Source organism: Rattus norvegicus, chromosome 11 (genome assembly GCF_036323735.1).
Source record: "Rattus norvegicus strain BN/NHsdMcwi chromosome 11, GRCr8, whole genome shotgun sequence".
In the NCBI taxonomy this organism is placed as follows: domain Eukaryota; kingdom Metazoa; phylum Chordata; class Mammalia; order Rodentia; family Muridae; genus Rattus; species Rattus norvegicus.
Genome location: NC_086029.1, coordinates 88,226,513 through 88,252,431, shown reverse-complemented (window position 1 = coordinate 88,252,431; position 25,919 = coordinate 88,226,513). Strand labels below are relative to the sequence as shown.

At 39.3% G+C, this 25,919-nt stretch overlaps 1 protein-coding gene across 1 annotated transcript in view; it reads right to left on the bottom strand.

Moving 5' to 3' along the window:
• The window catches only part of P3h2 (prolyl 3-hydroxylase 2), a 141,136-nt gene that overhangs the window by 27,790 nt on the left and 87,427 nt on the right, over positions 1–25,919 (bottom strand). The window contains exons 2-3 of the mRNA NM_001025627.1: positions 6,456–6,605; positions 2,485–2,674 (exon numbers count right to left, since the gene is read on the bottom strand). Of these exons, the coding sequence (NP_001020798.1) occupies positions 2,485–2,674; positions 6,456–6,605 (340 nt within the window). The remainder of the gene's footprint in view (positions 1–2,484; positions 2,675–6,455; positions 6,606–25,919) is intronic.

Below are 25,919 nucleotides of genomic sequence, written 5' to 3'. Positions count from 1 at the left end.
AAATAAGAGTTGAGAAAGATGTCAGATTGACAAGCAACTTCCTAGGACTTGTTTCGAGCTACTAGGTAGGTGCTTTGGGGGGATAATGACACTTTAGAATCGGCAGGGCAAACTGGCTTTAGTAATTTCCAAGTCAGATGAATGTTGTTTTTCATTATATATGTCTTGGAACATAATAGGTCATCAACACATATTTAAACAAATGTTTGTTATTAAATAAATTACTGTTTATTTGGGTTTTGATTGTGTTGACTTTAAAAGTACTGGTTCTCCATTTTAAGAAGCCTGGGTTTGATTTTCGGGTTGTATCTAGCCCTATCACATCAACCGATTCCTCATCTAAGGGGAGCAGAATCTCTTCAGTGAGATATCTGAGCAGCACACAGAGATGCAGATCTGTGTGAGAGAGATCAGCTCACTTTAGGCTCTTGTGATATCACCAGGAGCAGGAAAACCAGCTCTTGGCTGAGGAGGTCACAGGCCCAGGTAGAAAACCTACCAGTATTGAACCTACTATATTCCCACAAAGTTTGTTTTGTAAAAGTGCCTTCTAAATACTGTTTCTACCCAAAGGTTATCCCAGCTTTCCTCACAGAACCTTCTTGTTATGGTGGGCAGCAGTTAATGAAGGAGCCCATGAGTGGTCAAAATTCAATAAGTGATAATGAGGGACTAGTCTGTATGTGGCAGAGTTCTATCATCCCTCCAAGGCTCAGGAAACATAATGGAGGGCATGGTAGGTGACAGAAAGAATGTAAGAAACAGACTGCGGAGAAGTGGAGTTGAAAAACGATGATTTCAGGAAATGACATAGCCAATGACTTATGAGCTCACTGTAGTTGTAGTTATTTGCACAAGATATGTCCAACACTGGGCTCCTCAAAATTTCACCAGTGTTGAGGGAAGTATCCATGAGGTAAATGGTGGTTAATGCTTGTTGGGAGTGGAGATCTCATCTTAGTAAAGCCACTGGAAAGCCATCCTTGTCAAATAAGTAACATTCCATCCATGTTCCAGCAAGAAACTCTAGTTAAACTCATTGGACTACACACACATTGATGAGATGTAGGAGAGGGACCCACTGAGAAGAAGGTCTTCAGTTGGAGAAGTAAATAGGCTGGAGCATAGAATGGAAGGCAAAAATGGCTTTAAAAATCACTAGCTAAGTGTACGAAAATGTCAAAAATTAAATAAAAACAGAACATCAAAAATCAAAACCCAACACAAGATTTGCACCTCCTCACCACCAAGCAGCATCTAATACTTGTGTGCTTACAACTGGAGAATAGCTACACATGCTCAAACTTGAATTCAGTGAGAATCCACTCCATACATGGTGCTTTACCTGGACAGAGTCCTCCTCGGGCCTTCTGCATGCTAGCTTCTAAAACAGTCACAGCAAAGTATGCTACTGTGCCTGCAGGCTTGCCTGTACTGCTGTGGCCAATGGAGCTAAAGAAGGAGACACACCAAGGGCCCTTTAGCCATAAGGACTCTCCAGTAGCCTCTGCTTCCCAAGGAAGGCTGCTTCCTCTGTAATCCCCATGGTCAAGGGCATCCAACTTTCCATTTTACCAACTAGAGATGGAAGCAAAGAACAAGTCATAGCTTGGTGCCACAAACCCATCATCTGAGGCAGGAGGATTATAGAATCAATGCCTGCTAAAAAGTGCTAGACTGAGTTCAAGGCCAGCCTGGGCTCTTAGTGAAGCTTGAATCTCATGAAGAAGTAGAAACATGGATAGAGTTTGACCACAATGATATTATGGTCTCCACTAGCTCCTCCCTTCTGTTCTCCATGAAAGCACTCCACCTCCCCTGTACTATATATGCAAACTCTTAAAGTTTCTCCTGAAAATTGTGGTTTTACATGTATATTGTTAATATAAATAAGTTATTTTCAAATATGGCGTAAACAGAAAACTCACTTCTTACCCAGTATCAGCTGGTCTTTAATATCATGCATTGTCTACTATTTTAAACAACATTCTCAAGTATAACAAGCCAACTAATTGTACAAAACTGTATTGATGATTTATTGCTATATTACTTACAATAATGAAAAACTGCAACCATTTCCATTATGTTCAGTAAAGGCTAATATTTAAAATGATGGTGCCCCCATATCATGGGTGTTAACTAGCCATACATATGAAAAAATAAGTCCAAATGTACTTACATGAGAAGGCCACATTTTTGGTAAGCATAAAATAAAATAAAAAGCAGTATGTTGAAAAGAAATATTTATAGTACTTAATTATTTATATTGATGAAATAAATAAACACGTAATTATTACTCAACAGAAGAAATTGGGAAGAAAAAAATCTTCAAAATTTTAACCATAAAATTTAGCATCAGAAGACAGGTTGGAATAAACCCATGAGCATCTTTAACGTTTTACAAGAGTTACTATTCACTGTATTGTCTGAATACTGTCTATAGGATTTTAGAGTAAGCAATTAAAGAATATAAAGCAAGCTTACCTGCGATTGCCTCATAAAGACTGCCCTTAGATCCTAAATACTCATATTCCTCAAATCTCTGAGGCCCCTCACACAGAGCGCGGCACACCATATCTTCATTGAAATATTCTCTTAAAGCTTGTTCAAAGTACTTGATGGCTGCTTCAAAGTCATCCGCCTCATAATGTTTAACTCCAGCATTATAGCTTTCCTGCAAAGACACGGACAAGATCTGTTTTATGAAGAGTGGTTCTACACTGACCTGGGATCACATGGGATGCAGAGAGCAGAATTTTGTGCTGCAGAAGGTAATGCCAGGATTCACTGGTCAATCCATTGTGACTCTCCAATGTCAAAGAAAGGGAGCCTTTTCTTTTGGGTATATTCCCAGGAGTGGTATAGCTTGTTCCTCAGGTGTGTCCAACTTTCTGAGAAACTGCCAGACTGATTTCCACAGTAGTTGTACCAACTTGCAATCCCACCAACAATGGAGGAGTTTTCCTCTTTCTCCACATCCTTGCCAGCATCTGCTGTCGCCTTAGTATTTGAGTGGGAGGGGGAGCACCCTCCTGGAGGCAGGGGTTGGGGGAATAGGATGTTTTCGGAGGAGAATCCAGGGAAGGGGATAACATTTGAAATGTAAGTAAAGAAAATATCCAATAAAAAGAAAGAAAAAACCTGGGAGGAGTGGAGTCAAAAAGTTTTTCCTTATATAATTTCAAATAATATTTTATTGTAAGAAAAATTCTGGGGATTTTTCAAACTCTAAATTGAAAACTTCAAGTACAAGGGGAAATCCTTGAGATTGGAAGCTGGGGAACAATCGTGTAGCTGTGAACCACTCACAATGGCTTCCCTTCTAGTTGAAAAGTAAGCATGTTAAATGTCCAAAATGACAGGTTGCATCTGTTGAAGTTCGGTCTGTTGCCATGTGTTGCAATGCTAAATACTAGTCCGCACGGTCTGGTTGCCCATGGTGATGAAGAAATACTCATATAAACCAAGTGATGCTATATAATCTTTCTCCTTAATTTAAACACATTGGTTGAATAAATATGCCTACAGCCTATATAGCTGGGCAGAAGAGAGGTAGATGTAGTTTTGGGCCTTGGGCTTGAGCTCTGATGGAAAGACCATGAGAAGGAAAATAGAGAAAAAGAGAGGAAAGAAGAAGAGAGGAGAGGAGATGAAAGAATTCCATAGGTAAATGTGAAAACATGGCCAAGAAGACTGGCCAGTTGGAGTAGGAACAGCCCAGTTGGAACATGGCAAGTTATAACTCAGTGTTATTGAGACAAAATAGCATAAAGGGTTGATATTTGTCCGGCTCTAATACTGTTAAGGCTCATTATAAATAAAAAGATTTTTTTGTCTTTTATTTGGGAACTAAATGGTCAAAGGTGGGGTAGAAACCTCATTAAATATTTACCACAACAGGCACCTATGGTGCTAGATACTAAAAAGGCTGAGGCAGGAGGATTACTTTAGAGTTTGAGATCAACCAGAGCAACAGAGCAAGAGATGGCCGCCCATACTAAAGAATACACATGTTTTTAAAGCAACTCAAGGAACTTTTATCAAAATAGCATTTATAATATCATACAAAGAAAGCCCCTACGAATACTGGAAGATTGAAATAGCATTCTGAATTCTATCTGACACATGTAATGATGTTAGACAGCAACAACAACAGAAACAAGTCAAGGCACAAGAACTCACTGAGATTAAGCAACACACTATTTTATAACATGTGGACCATTTATATAGTACTTGCTTCCTGGAAGACTCAGGGAATTTCAAAGAATAGGGGACAGAAGAAATTTAAGGGACAGAAATCATGAAGGACTGGGAAAAAGCAGTGTTTTATGTATATGATAGGCTTGCTCTCGTCATGTATTCAGCATTAATGGCTTGAAGTAGAAATTTCTGTTCTCTTTTGATACTCAGTTGTGTCATGTGATGTTCTTCTGGAATCTGTCTTGGGAGAGGATGTTTTTCTGAAACAGACACGTAAGAGGATGTTTTGCTTGAGAGAGCACATGATGTTTGAAAAGGGTATATGTAAAATCTCACAGACAGAGAAGGGACATTCTTTCACTGTTAGCAGCGCACTTGCTGGTGTTCGCTGATCTTTGCTGGTCTTCATGTTGTAGAGAAAAAACTGTCACAGAATTTCTTGTGGCATTCCAGCTGATTCTTGCCACTTCCACTGACTCGTGCTGATTTGCAGAGCCTTGTGGTTTCTGCTGGATTGAGACTCTGCTGCTGATTTGTGTTGGTTGTGGTTTGCTATTGGACTAGACTGCTGGTATCATAACCATAAGGAGTGTAATCACCCAAAGAGCTACTTCTAAACAGTTCCACAAACCCCTTGTCCTATTAACCATTTTCTCCCCTACTTTTGGTCAGTGGACTGGAAGGGAGGTTGAAGTGTTTAAGAACCCTAAATAAAGCAGGCTTTGAAAACTCTAAGCCTACAGTGGCTGATTGCACAAGACTTGTACAAAGATCAAGAGACTGAAGATTCTACCATGAATTGGGGAGGGACACTTGTGCCCACATCCCTAGCTAAGGAGTTATTAGGAGTTGATGGCTGCTAGGGGTTGGAGAGGAATTAAGAAGCAGTGGTTCTCAACCTTTTGAATGCTATGAACTTTTAATACAGCTCCTCATGTTGTAGAGACCCCCAGTTATAAAATTATTTTCATTTCTACTTCCTAACTACAATTTTCTACGGTTATAAATCATAATGTAAATATCTGTGCTTTCCAATAGTCTTGGGTGATTCATATAAAAGGGTCATTCAACTGCCGAAGGGCCACAAGCTACAGATTATGAAGTACTGCTTCATAGGTATTGCCACTTGTAGATGCTCTAGTGGGTACCCCATACTCATGCATATATGAGGGCACCAGTTGGTCTCAGTGGCTTATCTATTTATGATTTTAGAAAAGGACATTGATATGTGAAGAGAAAGTTCAGAGGGGGTGATCAGGGGTCCAAGCATAGTTGGAAGGAAGAAGTAAGAGTGAGTGGGATTTAAAAACATTCAATGTATGTATGGCATTCTCAAAAACATCACCAAAAAGATTGCATTAAAGATAAACTAGAGAACTAAAGAGAGTAGTCTCAAAATAAAAAATGGGAATTGTTTAGAATACACTTAGGAGCTTGCTCCACATCTCTAGCGACCACAGAAATTCACAGTAAAACTACTCTAAGGTTCCATCTCCCTCCACTCGGAATGGCTATCGTTAAGTGTACCCACGGCAGTAAATGCTCAGGGATGTGTGGAGAGGGGAACTCATGCTGTGGGTGGGAACTCATGCTGTGGGTGGGAACTGCAACCGCTCTGGAAATCGGTCTGGAGGCTTCCAAATCTGGGACTAAAACCATTAGGTGACCCAGGCATGAACTAGTGACTATTGGCAGATTGTGGAATTGGAGAACTACTGTCTTCCATTGTGTACTCAGTGCTCAGCCAATAGAAAGGTCTACACCCTGGATGCACAGTCTGATGTGGTTAAACTCTGGTTCACAAAACAGATATGAACACAAATGTGAGAAACAGACTTGTAGAGAAGAAGAGATACACAAGGGTAGGAGGTAGACAGTAAAATTCTGGGTAAAAGTGGTCAGTAAGCATTATTTACATTGTGTGAAACTTCTAAAGAATAAATGATTAATTGAACATATGGTGTGGAAAGTACTGAACGGAAGAAGCTGGTTTCACAGAGGGATGCAGATACTTTCGTGGAGTTCTAGGTTTTACCATATCCTGATTTTTCCACGTGAATTGTCATTTCTCTCACGTTCAACTTTTAATTACTAAAGTCTTACCTTAGGATATCAAATATATTTTTACTTCTGGCTACAATATGTCATCTGAGAGTTCTGTTCATATGAAAGTTAGTGCACACTGAGACTGAACGTGGTACATCCAGGATATGATTCAGAGTCACATGACAGGGACAGGGCTCCCCAGTGCTCACCAGGTGTGGCTTGGCTTCTCTGTCTACTAACGGGGCTTCCACTCTTGCTGTGGCTTTATAGTCTTCTATGTTCTGCTGCATTTCCATGTGCTCGGGGTTGGCCATGAAGAATGTGTGAGCTGCTTCCATGGCTTTATCGAGCTGGTTGAGCTAAAGAAGAGAAGGACACAATTAAGGAAGTAGTTTGTAAACTTGGCTTTAGAAGACTAAAGAGATCAGCCATAAGTCTCAAAGTAGAGACGTAGTAAGGAGAATATTCCAGGTAAAACACACATTCACATGTGTGCACACACATATATGCACACTCAAATACAAATGTTTTCATTCTATGTGATCAATTTCTGCATTTTCAGTGATGTTAATAAACTGTTCATAAAATTGTACATGTCTATTTTGGTCCTGGTGAGAGGAATAAGTCGTTTGCTCCCAGTTTATTCTCTTTTACATATCGTGTTTTAAGGAAAATGATCTGTGCCCTTGTATTTAGTTTATGGTTATCCAAAACAAATGTATTGGTAAGATTTTTGCCCTCTAGTTTACATTTCAACACTAGGGTTTATACTTTCATGTTAACGATGAGAGGCAAAATAGAGCTGTGGTTTTCTGAGTGACAGACTGAGTAAACTCTTTCTCCACCATATAAGTGTTTTGACTTTAGAGGGTAAAGAGTAGGAAGTTGAAAGATGTAAACTAGTCCTATTCGGAAAGAGGTTTTCTTTGTAACTTCAATTTTCACTAATGCAAAACATTGGGTGGATTAATTTTAGTTACGTGCTAACGTGCCAGAGTCCATGTCTGCCAGACGAGGGTGAGAAATCATCTGGAGCTGGAATTATAGGCAAAGGGCAGTCTAGCCTAAGTTGTGGAAACTAAACTCAGGTCCCCTACAAAAGCTGTCCATGTTCTTAACCATGAAGCCATCACTCCAACAACAGAAATGAAAACTTTTAAATAATCACTGTGCTAACATTCTGAAGCCTTTTTTCCCCTTTTTCATGATGAAAATGAAGAGATGTTTTGAACTAAGTGGAATTAAATCCATTCAATGTCAACACACATTGACATCAGCTCAAGTCATGGGGAATACTTATGAAAAGATTCGTTTTCTTTATATTTGAAAAGCAAGCACTTATATTAATAATATTTTTATAGGAAAACTTAAAAATGTTTGATACATTAAAGTATGAAGAGTGAAATCACACTGTTACTAGATACATAAATACAAAGTCATCATAAAACTATTCAACTGAGTCTTTGTCTAACAAAGTAGCTATTCAGTGCTTAAAAAACAGAGGAATAGTGTGTTCCTAGGTTACCAGCATGTGGAAACAGATAAAGAAGCAACTCTCACCACAGAAAACATATACTGCCCTAATCTATGGTGTGACATCCTTACTTTTTCTATTAATGCCAAATGCTCACATCCTTTTTACAATGGACTTCCTCTTAAATATTACCTGAAATTAGGTCTTGCCATCATGGTATGCATCCACAAATACTTCAGCTGTTCATGTGACTGGCTTTGAATTTACCTTCTTGTTCAATTCTAATTTTCTACATTTCCCCAACCCTAGCACATAGAAATATAAAGTATTTGGATATTTAAATGGTGATATTTATATGGGTACCAAGAAGATGTGCAAGTTCTAAATTGTGTAGAAATCTAAATATATTGGTCAAGTGAATATAGAAAAAGTTATTTAAATATTTATGCCTTAGTCATGCAGTGAGCAAAGACTTTACTCATTAAAAACTTCCTACCACAACAGACTAAGTGGGATTCAAATGGTTTAACTGTATTGGGTATGAATATATTTCAGAAACAATACCTGTGGTGGTTTGAATACACTTGGCCTAGGGAGTGGCACTATTAGTGGGTGTGGCCTTGTTGGAAAAAGTGTGTCATTGTGGAGATGGGCAATGAGACCCTCCTCCTAACCACATGGGAGCCAGTCTTCTCCTAGCACCCTTCAGATGTAGATGTAGAATTCTCAGCATCTCTTGTACCATGCCTACCTGGGCACTGCCATGCTCCTGCTTTGGTGATAGTGACTGAACCTCAGAAACTGTAAGCCAGCCTCAATTAAATGTTAATATAGCTGTTGCCTTGGTCATGGTGTCTTTTCATAGAAGTAAAACCCTAACTAAGATGATAGCATATAATTTATAAATGATCTAACAAACAAGTGGGTTTGGTCCCATTATCAAAGTATAGTGGATAGTGACCACGACACATCATTTATAAAGATACAGTATGTACTGAGCTACATGGAAACTGCCTCTGAGTCACAGCCAAACTGCTAGTAATGAGTGAAACAGATTAGTCCCAACACACTGGACCTGTAGCTCGAGGCTTTAACAATGACAGAATTGGATATTTACGCTCCTCACATTTCTACCCTTCTGACTTTGATTCAGGCTGATCCCCTGACACAGGAAGTATTTGTCCATTCATCTTTTCCTTTTGAAATCTAATTTCACCTATAAGGCCAAGCTTGAATTCTGCCTGAAGAAATGCTTTTGCAGACCTATTGTAACAGTAAGTATCATCCAATCTTTATCTCATGTTGGGACTGAACCATGCACCATCCTACGATAGACAAGTTTACTTGCATCCCACTTTTCTGTGGAAAGGAACCAATAACTTAGGCATCTTTTGTATTATTTTCTATTTACATTTCACAGACATTATTATCTATGCAAAGAGAAATAAGTATATCTTTAACACATCAACCAAAAGATATACATGTGAGGGTACCTTATATGCTAAGCAGTGCTAACAGCATGCGACATCTCTGAAGTCACTGTGTGCAGTCAGGAATCCAGTGCAGTGGCTATGTGCTAGGAGCTTACTTGTTTTCCTTCCTTATATCCCAGGACAACATGTTATCTCTCTCTCTCTCTCTCTCTCTCTCTCTCTCTCTCTCTCTCTCTCTCTCTCTCATGTTGTGTGTGTATGTGTGCGTGCGATGTATATGTATATGTATATGTATGTGTATGTGTATGTGTATATGTATTATGTATATGTATATATGATTCTGTGTCCTCGATACTGTACCACAAAATTTAGTTCTGGCTTTTAAATTACAAACCAAAATTGTCTGCCAGAATATATAAATTCAACCGTCATATTAGGCTTATGTACTTGCACATTTATTTTAGTGGTGCATGGTTATAAATGTCCAAGTGATAATGTATATTCTATATACAATGTCAATTATTGGATGAAGATCATAACGAAGCCCCATAAATACCAGGTTTTAGGTTTAAAATGAACTACCCACTAAAACCAAACTGCATTTACAGGCTGCATGTGGGATTTCCTTTGAGATAGAATTGTAACAAGCCACACAGAGAGAGAACTCTGATGGGGTCACTCTGTGGAGTAGAAGCATGAACCCTGGGTCAAAGAACAATTAAGGAAAGGTTATCTAACCTTTAACTGCCCACTGAGCTGAGAGAATGTGGGGTCGAGTGTCCCTCTGATCTTAAAAAATGAGGAAACCTGCCAGCCCAGAAGCCACACAGTATGGGGCCGTCATGCTGTGTGGGAAAAATGAATGTTGATGAAGTCAGCACCCTGTGGACATTCAGAAGACACACTGTCATAGGCTAGTGAGGGAATACAGTCTAAAGCCAGATCCTCCCCCACAGGTAGTCCTAAAGACATGCAGAGCATGGGCTGAACATGCACACACATTCAGGATCTATTGCCAGCCACAGAGAGGCTACAAATAAGGCACCATGACATCCAAGCACGTGTAGGTTAGAGCTGAAGGTATATGACTCCTCGGTTTAACTCCTCTGACTGTCATTTAGCAGCCTTGCCCAGATGAACTGAACTTTAATATGTGTATAAGTTTCATGTAAATCAAGTAACCCAGCCATCTACAGGTTCTTCTTCCATGGCAAAGGTTCATTTTACACACTCGGTTACAGACTCAGAGAGTTGATGAAAAATCCAGGTGGCTCGACGGAAAGAAGAGGCCCTACTTTCTGGATACTTCCAGGAGGAAATAAATTTCAAGTGATAAAATTTTGACCTTGCTAAGTGTTAAAAGGCAGAAATGGCCAACACTTCTGGCATTTGGATCTCGAGGAGGAGTACTGAGAACAAATTTACGGTAGATTTCTCTGCAATCCAGCGTCTGAACTGAGAACTAAAGGTGGTGGGATATCCAGCTTGGTCTACAGAGTGAGTTCCTAGACAGGCCAGGGCTACACAGAGAAACTCTCTCTGGAAAAACCAAGCAGTTGTGAAAGAGGAGGAAGAGGAGGAAGAAGAGGAAGAGGAGGAGGAGGAAGAGGAGGAGAACCATAAAGAGTTGAATAATGGGGCCACATGGCTATGATAAAATAGATGCCATTCTAAGAGTGACAGGAAGCTGACTATTAAAGAAATGCAAGAAGGGCTGTAACAATTTCTTATACATATCTTTAAATGCTAACCAACCGGAGCTGCTATATAGAGAGAAGTATTTGTCACAGTCAGAACAGCATTGCAATAACCCAGGTCGGGGTAAGATTTTCACAAAATAAACAAGACAGCATAGGTAAGTCACTGCCAATCCCCCCACCCCCCCCTCACACACACTCTCTCACACACTCCTTTCTTTTCCTCTTCCTCTCAAACCTTATTTATAACAAGGTTTCAAGGTTTCTGGAACCACATAGGTCAAAAGGAAACAACAATCAAGCACAGGAAGCACAGCAGTAGAAGATGCACATGCCTTTTGCTTTTCCTGAGTTTGGCCATGTCGGGGAAGGCTGTAACTCAGTGCCATAAGGCACCACAGGTCACTGGGTAGGACTCCAAGTAGTCAAGGTCTGATTGAAACTCAGTGGGAAATTCTGTTTTTCTATTTTTGGCCTTTTTGTCTCTACAGGACTTGCAATTATTTTCCTGGTGTGTGACATTTTCATAAGTTTTTCTGAGCTTTGGTTTTTGAAAGCCAAAAGTTCCGCTTCTTTTTTTTTTCTCCATCTTTATTAAAATGGGTATTTCTTATCTACATTTCGAGTGTTATTACCTTTCCGGTTTCCAGGCCAACATCCCCCTAACTCCTCCCCATCCCCTTCTATATAGATGTTCCCCTCCCCATCCTCCCCCCCATGACCGCCCTCCCCCCAACAATCCCGTTCACTGGGGGTTCAGTCTTGGTAGGACCAAGGGCTTCCCCTTCCACTGGTGCTCTTACTAGGATATTTATTGCTACCTATGAGGTCAGAGTCCAGGGTCAGTCCATGTATAGTCTTTGGGCAGTGGCTTAGTCCCTGGAAGCTCTGGTTGCTTGGCATTGTTGTACATATGGGGTCTCAAGCTCCTTCAAGCTCTTTCAGTCCTTTCTCTGATTCCTTCAACAGGGGATCCCGTTCTCAATTCAGTAGTTTGTTGCTGGCATTCGCCTATGTATTTGCCATATTCTGGCTGTGTCTCTCAGGAGAGATCTACATCTGGTTCCTGTCAGCCTGCACTTCTTTGCTTCATCCATCTTATCTAGTTTGGTGGCTGTATATGTATGGGCCACATGTGGGGCAGGCTCTGAATGGGTGTTTCTTCAACCTCTGTTCTAAACTTTGCCTCCCTATCCCCTCCCAAGGGTATTCTTGTTCCCCTTTTAAAGAAGGAGTGAAGCATTCACATTTTGGTCATCCTTCTTGAGTTTCATGTGTTCTGTGCATCTAGGATAATTCAAGCATTTGGGCTAATAGACACTTATCAGTGAGTGCATACCATGTGTGTTTTTCTGTGATTGGGTTACCTTACTCAGGATGATATTTTCCAGTTCCTTCCATTTGCCTATGAATTTCATAAAGTCATTGTTTTTAATAGCTGAGTAGTACTCCATTGTGTAGATGTACCACATTTTCTGTATCCATTCCTCTGCTGAAGGGCATCTGGGTTCTTTCCAGCTTCTGGCTATTATAAATAAGGCTGCTATGAACATAGTGGAGGATGTGTCTTTGTTGTATGTTGGAGCATCTTTTGGGTATATGCCCAAGAGAGGTATAGCTGGGTCCTCAGGTAGTCCAATGTCCAATAAAATTTATAACAACTGGGCATGGTAGTGCACACCTTTAATCTCAACACTCCTGAAACAGGGACAGTGGGATGTCTGTGAGTTCCAGGATAGTCAAGGTTACATAGAGAAACCTTGAGTCAAAATAAACCTTGAGTCCTAAAGATTTAATAGAATAGAGTCAGATATTTCATAAAAAAGCATAATGCAGTGCAGGAAATAATATCTTCTCCTGACAAATTTATAACATTAATTTCAGCAAATCTTAGGAACACATAATAACTTGTGTTGTTCTTTGACTTTAGGAAGCATAATAGTGAATTTTGTATCACTAACAATAGGTAGACTATGTGGAATTTGTAGTATAACACACTGAAAGTGGAACATATGTCTTCAAGTTATTGTATTTTCCATGTCAAAATGTAACATCAAGATAGTTGCTCAAGCCAGGAAACTCAAAGACCTTTTGGGCATAGGAATTATTTTTAATTTCTAGACATCATATTTCTTTCCTATGTCACATGTAGAATATTCAGAAAGTTCTCATGGTAACTCAGAAAGTAGGTGTCCACGCTAGTTTAGAAAAATGAATTATCTTTGCATTTATAGATTGTTAGTATAGAATGTATCCATGGTTATGAGTAAATATTTATGAGTTTCCAAATGCTGTTTGGTGGGGATTAAGCAGGAATGAGATTTCTGAAGAGTAGCCTTCCCCTGTGTAATAGGCTCGTAAGGAATGAGCTGTTTAGAGAGCTTTTCCTCTGCCAACTGCTTTCCTTCCGTTACTTAATATGCAGAATCTGATTAGTAGGCCCCTGCTATTTTTACAATATGGAGATGTTCTAAGCTTACTTGTTAACATTATACACTGAGGAGGACAACCAGCCACAGAGCATAAGATACCCTATGACTTCCTTTGAACAAACTTAAGCCATCGACTAAATTTTCTAGTAAGTTCTTACATAAAGGAGACCCATGTTACCAGGCGATCCAAATGCTAAGAGGCAGACCAAAAATTTTTTTATATTAAAAATAAATTATACTTTTGAGCATTAGCTGAAATGAATTGTCTGCTTAATTGAACCACACATCCCTCAAGCCACCTGCAAAGTGACTACATTCCTAACAGAAAACTCAAGATGTTGGATGACAGCAGGGCATGGTGATCTGGCTTGATGCTTAGTGTGGATCTGTCATCCTGGCCTTGGATACAGTGAAATCAGTTTGTGCGGTATGTGTGTTGGTATGAGGACATCAGTTTTGGTCCTAACTCAAGGGCCTAGGTCAAATGAGCAATGGAGCAGGCATGCCCGTCTCTGTGTTTGTCTCGCTGTCTCCCTTGAGGTGTCAAAGGATGACTAAGGATTCCCGAAAAGACAGTTCAGGCCAGGATTTCTCTGACACTTGTTTCCTGCTACTGTTCTTAGAAGCAAAGTTTGAATGCTCTCTGGAAATTTCCTTGGGAAGTCTATGCTGTCCATTTCATAACACCGTTTGGACAGTGTCCTGTGAATGTTGTAGAGCCCCAGCTCAAATGTACAAAGAATTTCACCTTAGTTTATTTCTCTTGTAATCTGGTAATCCTCTCTACTCTATCAGAACTGAACTCCTCTAATCATGGTAGTGACAGGGAGAATATAGTTAGGAGGTTGTTAATAAGAAATGATCCTTGTATATTGTTTGCAACATACATTACAATGAAACTAAATGTGGCTTCTTACTGGATGTCCCCCAATAGGAATGTGAAAGTCCTTAAGAATCTAGGCGATAAGTCTCAGCCTGAATCTGAAGGCAGACACATAGGAGCATCATGTAAATGGGCATCTTATATAAACAAGGATATTTGGATCTAAGTGCAAAGCTGTGGTGAGGCAAAGTCATTTTTGATAAACCTCACAGTAATGTGAATATATTTTCGTATGGTGACAAGTGGAAAGCTGTGTGATCTTACTCTGGTGACCCACTTTGGAGTTCTGGCCACAGCTCTACTAGACCCAAAAGGCAGCTCTTTGATTGTTCTCAGGCTTGCAGATGTTAGCACCCATGCCACATCTCCCTGAAACTGCCCAATAAAGCCACAGTGATTTGACTATGTCTACTTTGGTGGACAATTGACTGTGGATTTCTGCTTCTGAAACATTCCTTCCAAACCAACAGTACAATAGCTTCACACAGACTTTGTACTGTTTTTATTCTGGTCTTGAGACTTTTAAAAGCAAATCAAAAGTTTTCATTGTTGTCGTTTTGTTTTTGTTTGTTTGTTTGAATGCGCCTGTGAGGTCACAGTCTTTGGGGACAGTCACAGGCTTAATTCCTTGGCATGTGCAAGAGGGAATGGGAAGTCAAGGAGTAGAAAGCAAGGTGTCATGTTGGTTTATTGTCCCTATTTTTCCCATAACCACCTGGATTCTCCAAGAGTTCTGCAGAGAAAGGCCTGTTGGCCAAGGAAACTAAATGACCACTTGGAAGTTGAATTGTCAAGAGCTGTCCCAGTTCTAAGAACACACTGGGAATGTTTTGTAAACATCATCCTTGAAAAGTCCTTGAGGATTTGTGAATACACAAATAAATTCATCATTACAATTTCTAATGTGTTAGTTAGGTTCTCTATGTCACAAAGAAAATTTGAGATTTCCACTCCACTATTCTCCACAGAAACGCAGGAAATGCAAGCCCTTAATCTAAAGCCTTTCCATTTGTGTCTTTTGATAAGACAAAGATGCCAAATTCTTCTATGAAATATAAACTTTTGCTCTTAAAGGAAGGGGGAGATGGCCTTCAAACCGTACTTGTTTCCAAGCACTCATTTAAGTTTCTGAGAAGGAATGCACCATGGCTGACAGCCAAAGAGAAGTTCACTTCCAGACCCCTTGTGGAGAAATCTTCTAGAACAGTCCAAGGTCTTTCTGAGAACTTAACCCATCCAGCTGCCTAGAGTGTGTTTCAATCGTGCTGGGCCATGTGGTCTCACTAAGGAAGTGCTGTGCATGAGAGAGTATCTCCGTGGTTCCTAAGTGCCTCTGGTTTCATATCTGCTGCTTTCTGTGCATCCACTCACAGCAATGATCTTTGAGGTGGAGAGAAAAGGAAAGATCCCACCGGATCCACAGCTTATATACCAGTCACATATCCCAACCATATCTATAGGTAATATACAAATACAAGTGTTCTCTGTTCTTTCGCCAAAAGAATCTATTAGAAAGAAAAGTGCAGATTATCTGAATTTCTGAGAATGTATAGTTTAGAAACTGTACTTATAGCCTAAACATAGAAGGTCATGTCAATTCTCTTACTACTCTTACAAACCTTGACTTCTAATAAGCCTAGGTAAATTGGCCTGAAAGTATTTTGTAATCATATAGTCTCATGGCCCCATTGGCAGGCAGTAGAAGATTTCTCCGGAAAATTGATGACAGGACAATAATTAGGATCTACATATCAGGGCTGGCAAGAGGGGTCAGAAAGTAAAGGCATCACCCATCAAGCCTAGACAACCTGAGTTTGACCCCTGCGAGTCATATGGTAGCAGATGAGAATCGACACCAGAAAGCTGTCCTCCGACAGCCACATGCATGCACGCCATGGCAAAAATGTCCCCACCACTTCCCCCATACACACAACATAAAAATTTTGGGTGAAAACCTTAAAGAAATACACAAACTTACTTACTATTCTCTCAAACTCAAGGTGAGTAAGGGCAAATTTCATCCATGTAGCAAGATGTTTCCCAACAAAAGAACTTCCATAGTTCTTTTGAATGTAAACACTTTGGGGAATATAAAATAAATATGACATGAGTCGATAAGTTACTTTTTGATGCTGCCATAAAGCACCTTAGCTAACAGTGGCTTCTAGAAAGAACAGTTTGTTTTGGTTTGCCATTACAAAGGGAAAGTCTAGAATGGCCAGGAAGGCATGGCAACAGGTCGCAGCTGGCATGAAGAGCTAGAAGCAGAAAGATTAAACTTTATCACACAGAGGAAGCAGGCAGCAAACAGCAAGTGAGATGAGGCTACAAATCCACAAAGCTGGCCCAAAGTGAGCATTTCCTCCAGCAAGGCTGCACCTCTGAAAGGTTCTAATCTCCTGAAACAGCACTACCAGTTGGGTCTCCGGTGCTCAAATAGATGAGCCTATTGGCATCATTGTTTTTTCATTCAAACCACAACAGTAGTCTTGATGTCTATTAGATACAATCCCATTGGGGATAGCTCGGGCTAGGCAAATGACTCTGTAGATGAAGTGTTTAGAGCTCAAGTGTTTCACACTAAAGCTCAGATCCCCAGCACCTTTGTAAAGGCAATGCAGGCATAGTGCCATCTGTAGTGCTTATCGAGGCAGAGAAATGGGTCATGGGGATAAGGGGAGTCAGCAGATTAGTGAATTTGGAGTATAGATAGAAAATCCAGTTCAACAAAGAAAGTGAAGAGTGATTGAGAAAACCATACAATGTCAACTTTGGGTGACATATATATCCACACAGGTAGATATGAACCTGGACACACATATATGCCCACACACATGAGAACACACGCGCGCACACACACACACACACACACACACACACACCCCACAAAAGGATGAAAGTGAGGTTTTGAAAACTATAAACTAATTGTGCTGGCTTGTTTTATGTCAGCTTGACACGAACTAGACTTACATGGAAGGAGGGAATCTTCATTGAGAAAATGTCTCCATAGGATTTGGCAATAAGGCATTTTCTTAATTTGTGATTGATGAGGAAAGGTCTAGCCCATTCTCAGCAGTGTCATCCCCAGGCTGGTGGTCCTGGGTTCATAAGAGAGCAGCCTGAGCATGGGAATGAAGCCAATAAGAAACTCCATGGCCATTGCATCACCTCCTGCCCTTTTTGAGGTCTTGTTTTGACGCCCTTCAATGATGAACAGTGCTGTGGGAGTGTAAACTGAGTGAACGCTTTCTTTCCCAGGACTACCTCATCCTAGCATTTCATCACAGCAATAAGAAACGTAATTGGTACACTAATATGTCAGGGCCTGCTATGGAAGGCTTACATCTCTCATCAGGTGAAGGGAGATTGGGGTTATCTAATCAACCTGATGATATCCTTTGAGTTCTTGAAAGAGCCTGCTTATTTTACAATTTACTGAGGTAAGAGTAAGCTTGAGATAAGATTAAATATTTTAGGAAACCAACTAGAATTCCCTCTTTTAAAAATAAAACAGGAGGTTAGCGAAATCAATGTAAATTCAAGGGTCGCTTTAAATTTTCAAATCAACTAGGAATAGGGTGGAATGGCAAAGAAATTAGACCACTTTGGTATGGGTACACAGTTTGTTAGTGGATTAGAAAAATTCGTCATTCCATTTTGAGGAAGGTTATGTTTGATTTCACATGGAGACACTCAAAGGCACGCTTTTCCTTAGCAGTTAATAACTTTACCTTAATCTGGTTAGTTAACTAGCAGCTAGTATTCACTTGAGACATATTTGAGGTTTACGAACCAAAGGACTGCAGAAAGAAAATCTTACAGATAGCTCTTATCTTGCTAAGTATATCCTTCTGGATGATTAAAGACTTTCCAAAACATGTTATTTTTAAAAATAAGGTGGAAGATAAACTCTTAAGTGAAAAACTTATTACTTTAGGGCAGGAGATCTGTAGTCTTCATTTTATTACTGTGCTGTTAATCATCATAAGGGGAGTAATGTATTCCACATTTTTTTTTCTAACGCCTTTGACAAAGAACTCCTGTTTGCTTCAGAATGTCTCGAAAGGCTACTTAAATTTTCTCAGTCTTTTCTTGACTAAGATAAATGTCACTAACTCTGAAAAATGGCCTTAATTATAAAACTGTCATCGAATTGACACCAGAATCCTAAAATGTGGTAACCTGACCCTTGGCCATCATCTGGTGAAACGCTGCCTCCCATACTATGATAATGTGACTGGGACAATCAAAGTCTGAGTAGGACTAGCCGAATGGCTCTATGCATACTAACACAGAAGCTAGAATTCATCATCTTCTTTCTAGTTCCAAAGTCAGTGACTTTTGTAGTATACCACAACAGCTAAATGGCCAAACCACCTTTTTCACTGGGAAAGAAACATGTACCATTTTAAAGGAGTATGTTAAAAAGTTAGACCTAAAATATGTCCCTTGGAAACTGACAGCCAGAATAAACCAAATTGAAGCTTTCCATATACCACCAAGAGTAAGTGAAATTAAAGTTGTAAAGTGCTTGCAAGTGAATATAGAAAAGGAGCATGGGAGTGTTCAATTTAGGAAGCTGGTTTGAATTATTTTAAAAAATAAGCCAGGAAAAAAATTCATATCAAACAGACTGTGAAATTATATTCAGCAGTTAAAAAAACTTAGGGTTTCTGACTTGATTTTGTGTACACTGTGGGTTGACATTGCTTCACTGCTCCCTTGAAATGGGACACTGTCGAGGAGGTCAGCTGTTGAATGTTTGGTTTTTGCTAAGAAAAGTTTGCCACGCCAGAGTTCCAACTTTGTCTGTCCAGGGTACTACTGACTGTGTATTTCCAGATGTCCTGAGATGCAGTCCCAATTTTGCCTTTGAGTTCAAGCTGGTCTACATTCTAGAAAGGTTCTGTGCTGCAACTGGGTGAGTAGCATTATGTAGCAATGCTACATTATGTTATGCTAACATTTCCCCTTGCGTTCTAATACATAGGAACTTTGACCTGACCTCACAAACAACCATAATAATAAATCTTAAGGTAACTTAAGACTTAAGACTGACATCCTACTCTGTCCTTGGCCTGTTTGCTTTACCTTCATATAAAAGAATAATGTAACAAACCAATTTTACTTGCCTTGAATTTCCTATGCAATCAGCTTATGTAGCCTAAGTAACACACAGTTCTAATTTTAGATAATATGCATTTCATGCCCCAACCCAAGATTAACCTGTGTGGATTTGTATTTTTGTTATAATAATCACATGCTCAAATCAAGCAAATGCATGTCTAAAGCAACCTTCTAAAATGGATACGCATCATACATGTTGAAAGCATTGTTTGGATTTTGCTTAACATGGATGCTAATTTGTTATTAAGTCAGTTTGGATCAGTAGAAGGCAGTGACTCAATACCTTGTAAAACTGTTAAAATTTTTGTAACAAATCCCTTATTCCTTTACCATGTGATGCTTTCTGTGCTGTTTAATAAAAGAGAGAAAGAAGCCCTTTGTCATAGACATTCATTCAGACACAGGCAGATATAAAGAGAAATAAATTCACAGGACAGCCTTCAGGCAGGCACAGACTCAGACCCATACAACAGACAGACAGGCACACAGGAAAGATGAGAAGATGTCAAGAATTTAACCTCTCTCTTGGTCAAATGATATGAAGATATACTTTATTTTTTAATTTACATTAATAATTCCTGTCCCTAATGTAATACATTGTTGGCAACTATAATTTTATTGTTAATGTGCATAAACCAACAGAGGATGATAAGAAGAAAAGTGGGATAATCCTTAGTCACTATAATTAAGGGTTAACTAAACAATCTTTTTTAATTTTAATTTTTCATATTGGATATTTTTAATTTACATTTCAAATGTTTTCCTTTTCCCTGGTTTCCCATCCATAACCCCCCTATCCCATCTCCCCTTCCCCTTCTTCTATGAGGGTGCTCCCCCACCCATACACTCACCCCTTACCACCTCCGGATCCTGACATCCCCTACACTGGGGGATTGAGCATAGACAGCACCAAGGGCTTGTCCTCCCATTGGTGCCCAACAAGGACATCCTCTGCTTCATATGAAGCTGGGGCCATGGGTCTGTCCATGTGTAGTCTTTGGATGGTGGTTTAGTTCCTGGGAGCTTTGGTTGGTCAATCTTAAGGGAAGTTAAAATATTTACAATGAAGACTCAAAGAGCAAAGCAGGTCTGAGTAGAAGGATTTGGATGTGGAGAGTCTATAACGGAACATGAAATGGAAATGATGCCATTTCAGCAGGTCTGGCTCCTGAGACGAGTTTACCACATGCAAGACAAGTAGGCAAAGTCCCACCCACTTGTTAGCATGGATTTACTTGAAGAATATATGAAGGAAATAGGTTTTGGAGTAACAGAAAATACTGAAGAGTTCTGTGTATTCTGGGCCAAACTGGACTAGAATTTGAAAGTTGAGTATATTATGTTGTTTGAAGGCACACATCAGAATTTTAGAACTAGAGGATCATTTGAATCTTTTGATTATTTCTTTCCAGAATCATCTACATTTAACTGCAAAGGAACGTCTAGGAAACTAGCTTTAACCACAGCATAAAATGTTAATGAGATCAATCACATTGAGTAGCTATTGGTCCAGTCAGATCTCACATCTAGTTCTGAACCCTGAGTATTCTAGAACAGGCCACATAGCATGATAGTTTACTCAGTAAGGAGCTATGCTGACATATTTTGTATTTATAAAGCCCATTTTCAATAATCAAAAATTTTACAGTTTAGGCCACACCTGTCGGAAAACCAGGTAGGCTGCCTGAAGACCATTTCTTATCTCTTTGTTCTCCCAGATCCAAAGCCACAGTCTCATTCCTACTGCTGCAAGAGAACACTAGCTGCAGTCTTCCCTCAGCCCTGCCCATATCTCCTGTGGATCCTTCTCTCCTCTCTCTCCCAAATCATCACTATATCCTAGACCACAACTGCAGTATCCCCACCTAATCTACACTTGATCTTAGCCAAAAGGCCGAGAAGCGATCCCCAGCTAATCTAATGGTGCCCTTACCAGGGCAAAAAGTAGGCTAAAGTCAGATTCGCACCTTTCTGATATCTCTTGGGATGGAGCCACCACATCCCCAATGGATCACAAGGACCTTCTCCAACCTTCCTCCGCCAACCTTAGCCTTCAACATGAGTAGACATTCCCTGTGAGTATTCTTCCTGAACAGACCAGGAAAAGAGGCAACACACATCCATTAGACTCTCTGGAAATCCAGAAATCATGGAACAAAACACCAATCCAACAAAGGTAAACCCATTAAATCAGCACCTAGACATTTAATAATCACAAACCCAGATCAGGAGACATTAGCATAAGAACACAATCATCCAGAGATGACAATATGATGCCACTATATCCAAGATCTCCTAGTACAACAGGTCTTGAATAGTCCAACATAAGTAAAGCATGTGCACACGTACACACACACACACACACACACACACACACCACAGACACGCAAAAACTTAAAACAGCCTTTTTGAATATGATAGAGGTCCTTAAAGAGGAAATTAATAAATCCCTTAAGGAAATCCAGGAAAAGAGTATAAAAAATAAATAAATTTGTTCAGCACACGAAATTGGAATAGAATCAATAAAGAAAACCTAAACTGAAAGAATTCCAAAAATGCAAATTTAGGAACATGAATAGGAACTACAGAGGCATTCTTTCCCAGCATGGCATTAGAGATGGAAAGGGGAACCTCAGGCGCTGAAGATACGAGAGAAGTGGACATATTAGTCAAAGAAAATACTTGGACTCCCAACAGAAAGCATGCCAGAAAGCTGGGAGACTATGAAAAGACCAAACTAAGAATAGTGGGGATTGTGGCAGGAGGAGAAACTCAGCTCAAAGGCTAGGAAAACGTTTTCAATAAAATTATAGAAAAAATTCTTATCCTAAATAAGGATATGCTATAAAGGTTTAATAAGTATATAGAACATCAAATATATTGGAGCAGAAAAGAAAGTTCCCTCGCTGCATGAAATCAAAACACTAAACATATAGAATAAAGAAAGAAATTAGATGAGAAAGACCAATTAGCACATAGAGACAGACGTATTGGAATTACACTCAACTTCTTAGTGGAGACTCTATTAGCCCAGAGGGCCTAAATAGATGTGCTAATGATTCTAAAAGACCAAGATGCCATCCCTGCCTACTATGTGCAGCAAAACTTTCAATCACCATAGGTGGAGAAAATAAGGTATTTCAAGATAAAATAAAATGTAAACAATATTTATCCACAAATTCAGCCATACTGAAGGTAGGCTATAAGGAGGTTAACTGCACACATGAAACATAGGACTAAATAATCTCCTAGCAATTAAATCAAAAGAAGGGAAACAGATACACTACCACCACCACCACCACCACCACCAACAACAACAAAATAACAGGAATCAACAACAATAATTGGTCATTGATAGCTCTCAATATCAAGGAGACTCAATTCCCTGATAAAAAGACACAGACTAATTAAATCAATGAGAAAACTGGATCCATTCCACTCATGTTTGTGAAAGAAACACTACTACAAAAATCACATATTGACCCTCACATAGTGATAGTGGGATACTTCAATAGCCTAGTCTCATAAAAGGACAAGTCATCCAGACAAGGGCAGAAAAATAGTTGAGCTACCAGACACTATAAACCAAATGGACCAAACAGATATGTACAGAACATTTCACCCAAACACAAAAGAATATACATGTATTCTACTCTGCACCTTGCAGAACTTTCTCTAAAATTGGTCAAATACTTGGACACAAAGCAAGTCTCAACTTATATATGAAAATTGAAATAACTCCTGGCATCCTTCATCAACAACAGAAAGTTTACAAACTTATAGAAACTGAACAACTTTTTACTGAAGAAAAAATTGGTCAAGACTGAAATAAAGAAAAAAGCTAAAGACTTGCTAGAAATCAATGAAAATGAAAACACAACATAGCCAAACTTATGAGACACAATGAAAATGATGCTAAGAGGAGAATTCGTAACACATGTGCCTACTACATAAACAGACTGAAGAGATCACATAGTAGCAACTTAACAGCATATATATAAATATATATATTATATATATACATATATATATATAATATATATGTAATATCTGAGCAGTCTAGAAAAGCAACAACAACAAAACCATACTCAAAAAGGATAAATGGCAAGAAATAATCAAACTCAGGGCTAAAATCAGAAAAATAAGAGTATACAAAAAATACAAAGAATCCATGAAATGAAGAGTTGTTTTCATGCAAAGAGACAAGGACTTAATTAACTACCTTTGTTTGTATTTAAAGAGCAAACATAAGATAGAAGACTACCATATGAAGAAAACAAAGTTGATGTACAATACATAAGTAAATAAAAGGGTAAATCAATCATGCTTTTCTGTATGAAAAATAAAAATGTTTCCAGCATACTGAAGGAAAAGTGGTGTATTGGAAGATCAACACCACTTGGAGGTATTTTGGTAGGTTAAAAATCACCTATATTCTCTCTCTCTCTCTCTCTCTCTCTCTCTCTCTCTCTCTCTCACACACACACACACACACACACACAGAGAGAGAGAGAGAGAGAGAGAGAGAGAGAGAGAGAGAGAGAGAGAGAGAGCGAGCTGAATAAATAAAGGAAAACAACAGCATAGGGACTTTCCTTGGAACTCATGTTCCCATCAATCTACTTATCAAATGGCAGCCCCACTGGACTGAAGATGAAATTCAAATTCCTTTACATGGTTCACAAGCTCCTCTTTTTTAAACCTGCTCTATTTTATTTTTTTCTTCTTTTCTGCACTAAGGTCTCATTTAATTTTGCCCCATGTCATTCACTGAATCTGCTCTTAGTTTAAGTGTTTATTTTCTTGGAAAATATTTCTTCCAAATTTCAGCTTCTTATTTTCCACTTGTCTTTAGTGGTTACCTTTCACATTGTTTCTCGGCTATGACTTGCACTAACATGTAAATATCATCTTCTATTCCCAAAAACCTCTGAGGTTTGCCTTGGGGTCCAGCAGAGCTACAACCATCTACTACTTCTGAGGTCTCTACTAGTTCTCTTGGGATAAAGATCCGAGGATAATGTTTACCAGTATTCAGAAGGAAATTAAAATTTTTGCAAGTTAAAAAAAATGAAGTCAGCATAGCACACGCCCATAAGAAAAGCACTCAACTATGTGCAACTCGGAATTCTAAGTTTGGAGCCAGACTGGGTTATGGAATAAGACTCTGTCTTAAAAAAAAACTTAAAACAAATAAACAAGAAAATTTACATATTAAAAATAATGATATAATTTGTGTGTGTGTGTGTGTGTGTTTAAGCAAAATAGTAATGATCTGATCAACTCAAAAGTCACTGATTATTTCTTTCCAATGACTAATTCTCCTTGGCACAACTTGGGATTTGTTGATGCAAAACACACACCTCTCACCTCAAAGGGAATAGGGACAGTTTATTCTAGGTCAAGGATGAGTGGCCAGTGCCTAAGAAGACACTTAGGTCATCCCAGGTTATGTTCTAACATGGAAGGAGTTTCATGAAGTTTATAGGAGAAGAACCAAAAGCACCAGAAGTCAAAGCTAGTTTAAGATGCATTGGTGGTTCTGCAGAGAAGCCAGGCAGATAGGCCTTGGATGCTTACTGACATCATTCTTTTCCATTGGGGAGGAATAGGGTTTTGTTAAGTGAGCACACTGCGCAGGTTCTGTTCATTAGGCTGTTAGCTCTGACATAGGTGGGCAAGGAATAGCATTTTGGTAGGTTAATGATCACCTAGTGAAATCAATTTGGTCTTTGAAACTGTGACGTCCCAACCTCTCTGTTCACTGAATTTTCATCCATCCACCATTCAGCCTTGCTTGTGTATTCATGGCTTTCAACAAAACACGGATGAATAGCATTCATCCTGCAGTTGTGTTATATAAAGAATGTCTAGGTGGAGATATGCCTTGTTTCTTCCCTTAAGAGTTAGTCCAGTTGGGTAGGTTAATTGCTTGACCAAGGGACCAACTTTAAGGATGTTGCGTTTGCCTTAAGCAATGCTAAAGAGATATTAGGAATAACTGGACCTTTAAAGAGATCACATACTTATCTTCCCAGAATTCCCATCCAGGAGTTCAGTTTCTTACAGGGCTGCAGGCAGCGAGACATATATGTCTGCCCACTTTGCCAAATTACTCAGAAAGGGTAACCTTTTCGTTTATTAGTTCTATCTCTTTTCCAAGTATGCTTTCCCTAATAGTTTCGGCTTTATTCTTTCACTAAAGCTCACTTTCCCACTGTGGGGACACTTGTTGGCCATGTAGCTGGCCTCCAGGCCTACTGCAATAACTGCAATGACTTTGTCACGTCCTCTTCTCTTTTTCCCTCCTCAGAGCATCTGCTTAGGCTTACAACTTTTCTCCTTTGAAGGGTTGTTGGTACTGTCTTCTTTTGTTTCAATTCTAGTGAAATTGTCTCAGAAATTCTTTTTCAGACTGTTCTTAAATTCTTTTATCAACAAGACTAAGAATCCCCAGAAGGGACCCTGATAGCCCCCATGTCAATTGTACATTCAGCAAACATTGAGGGCTGCTGGTATATTGAACTAGTTACCAATTGTACATGATAGGGACATTGAATGTGTCTTTTAATCCAAATCAATATCAAGATAATACGAGGACACAGCATTGTGAAACCTTTAGCAAGA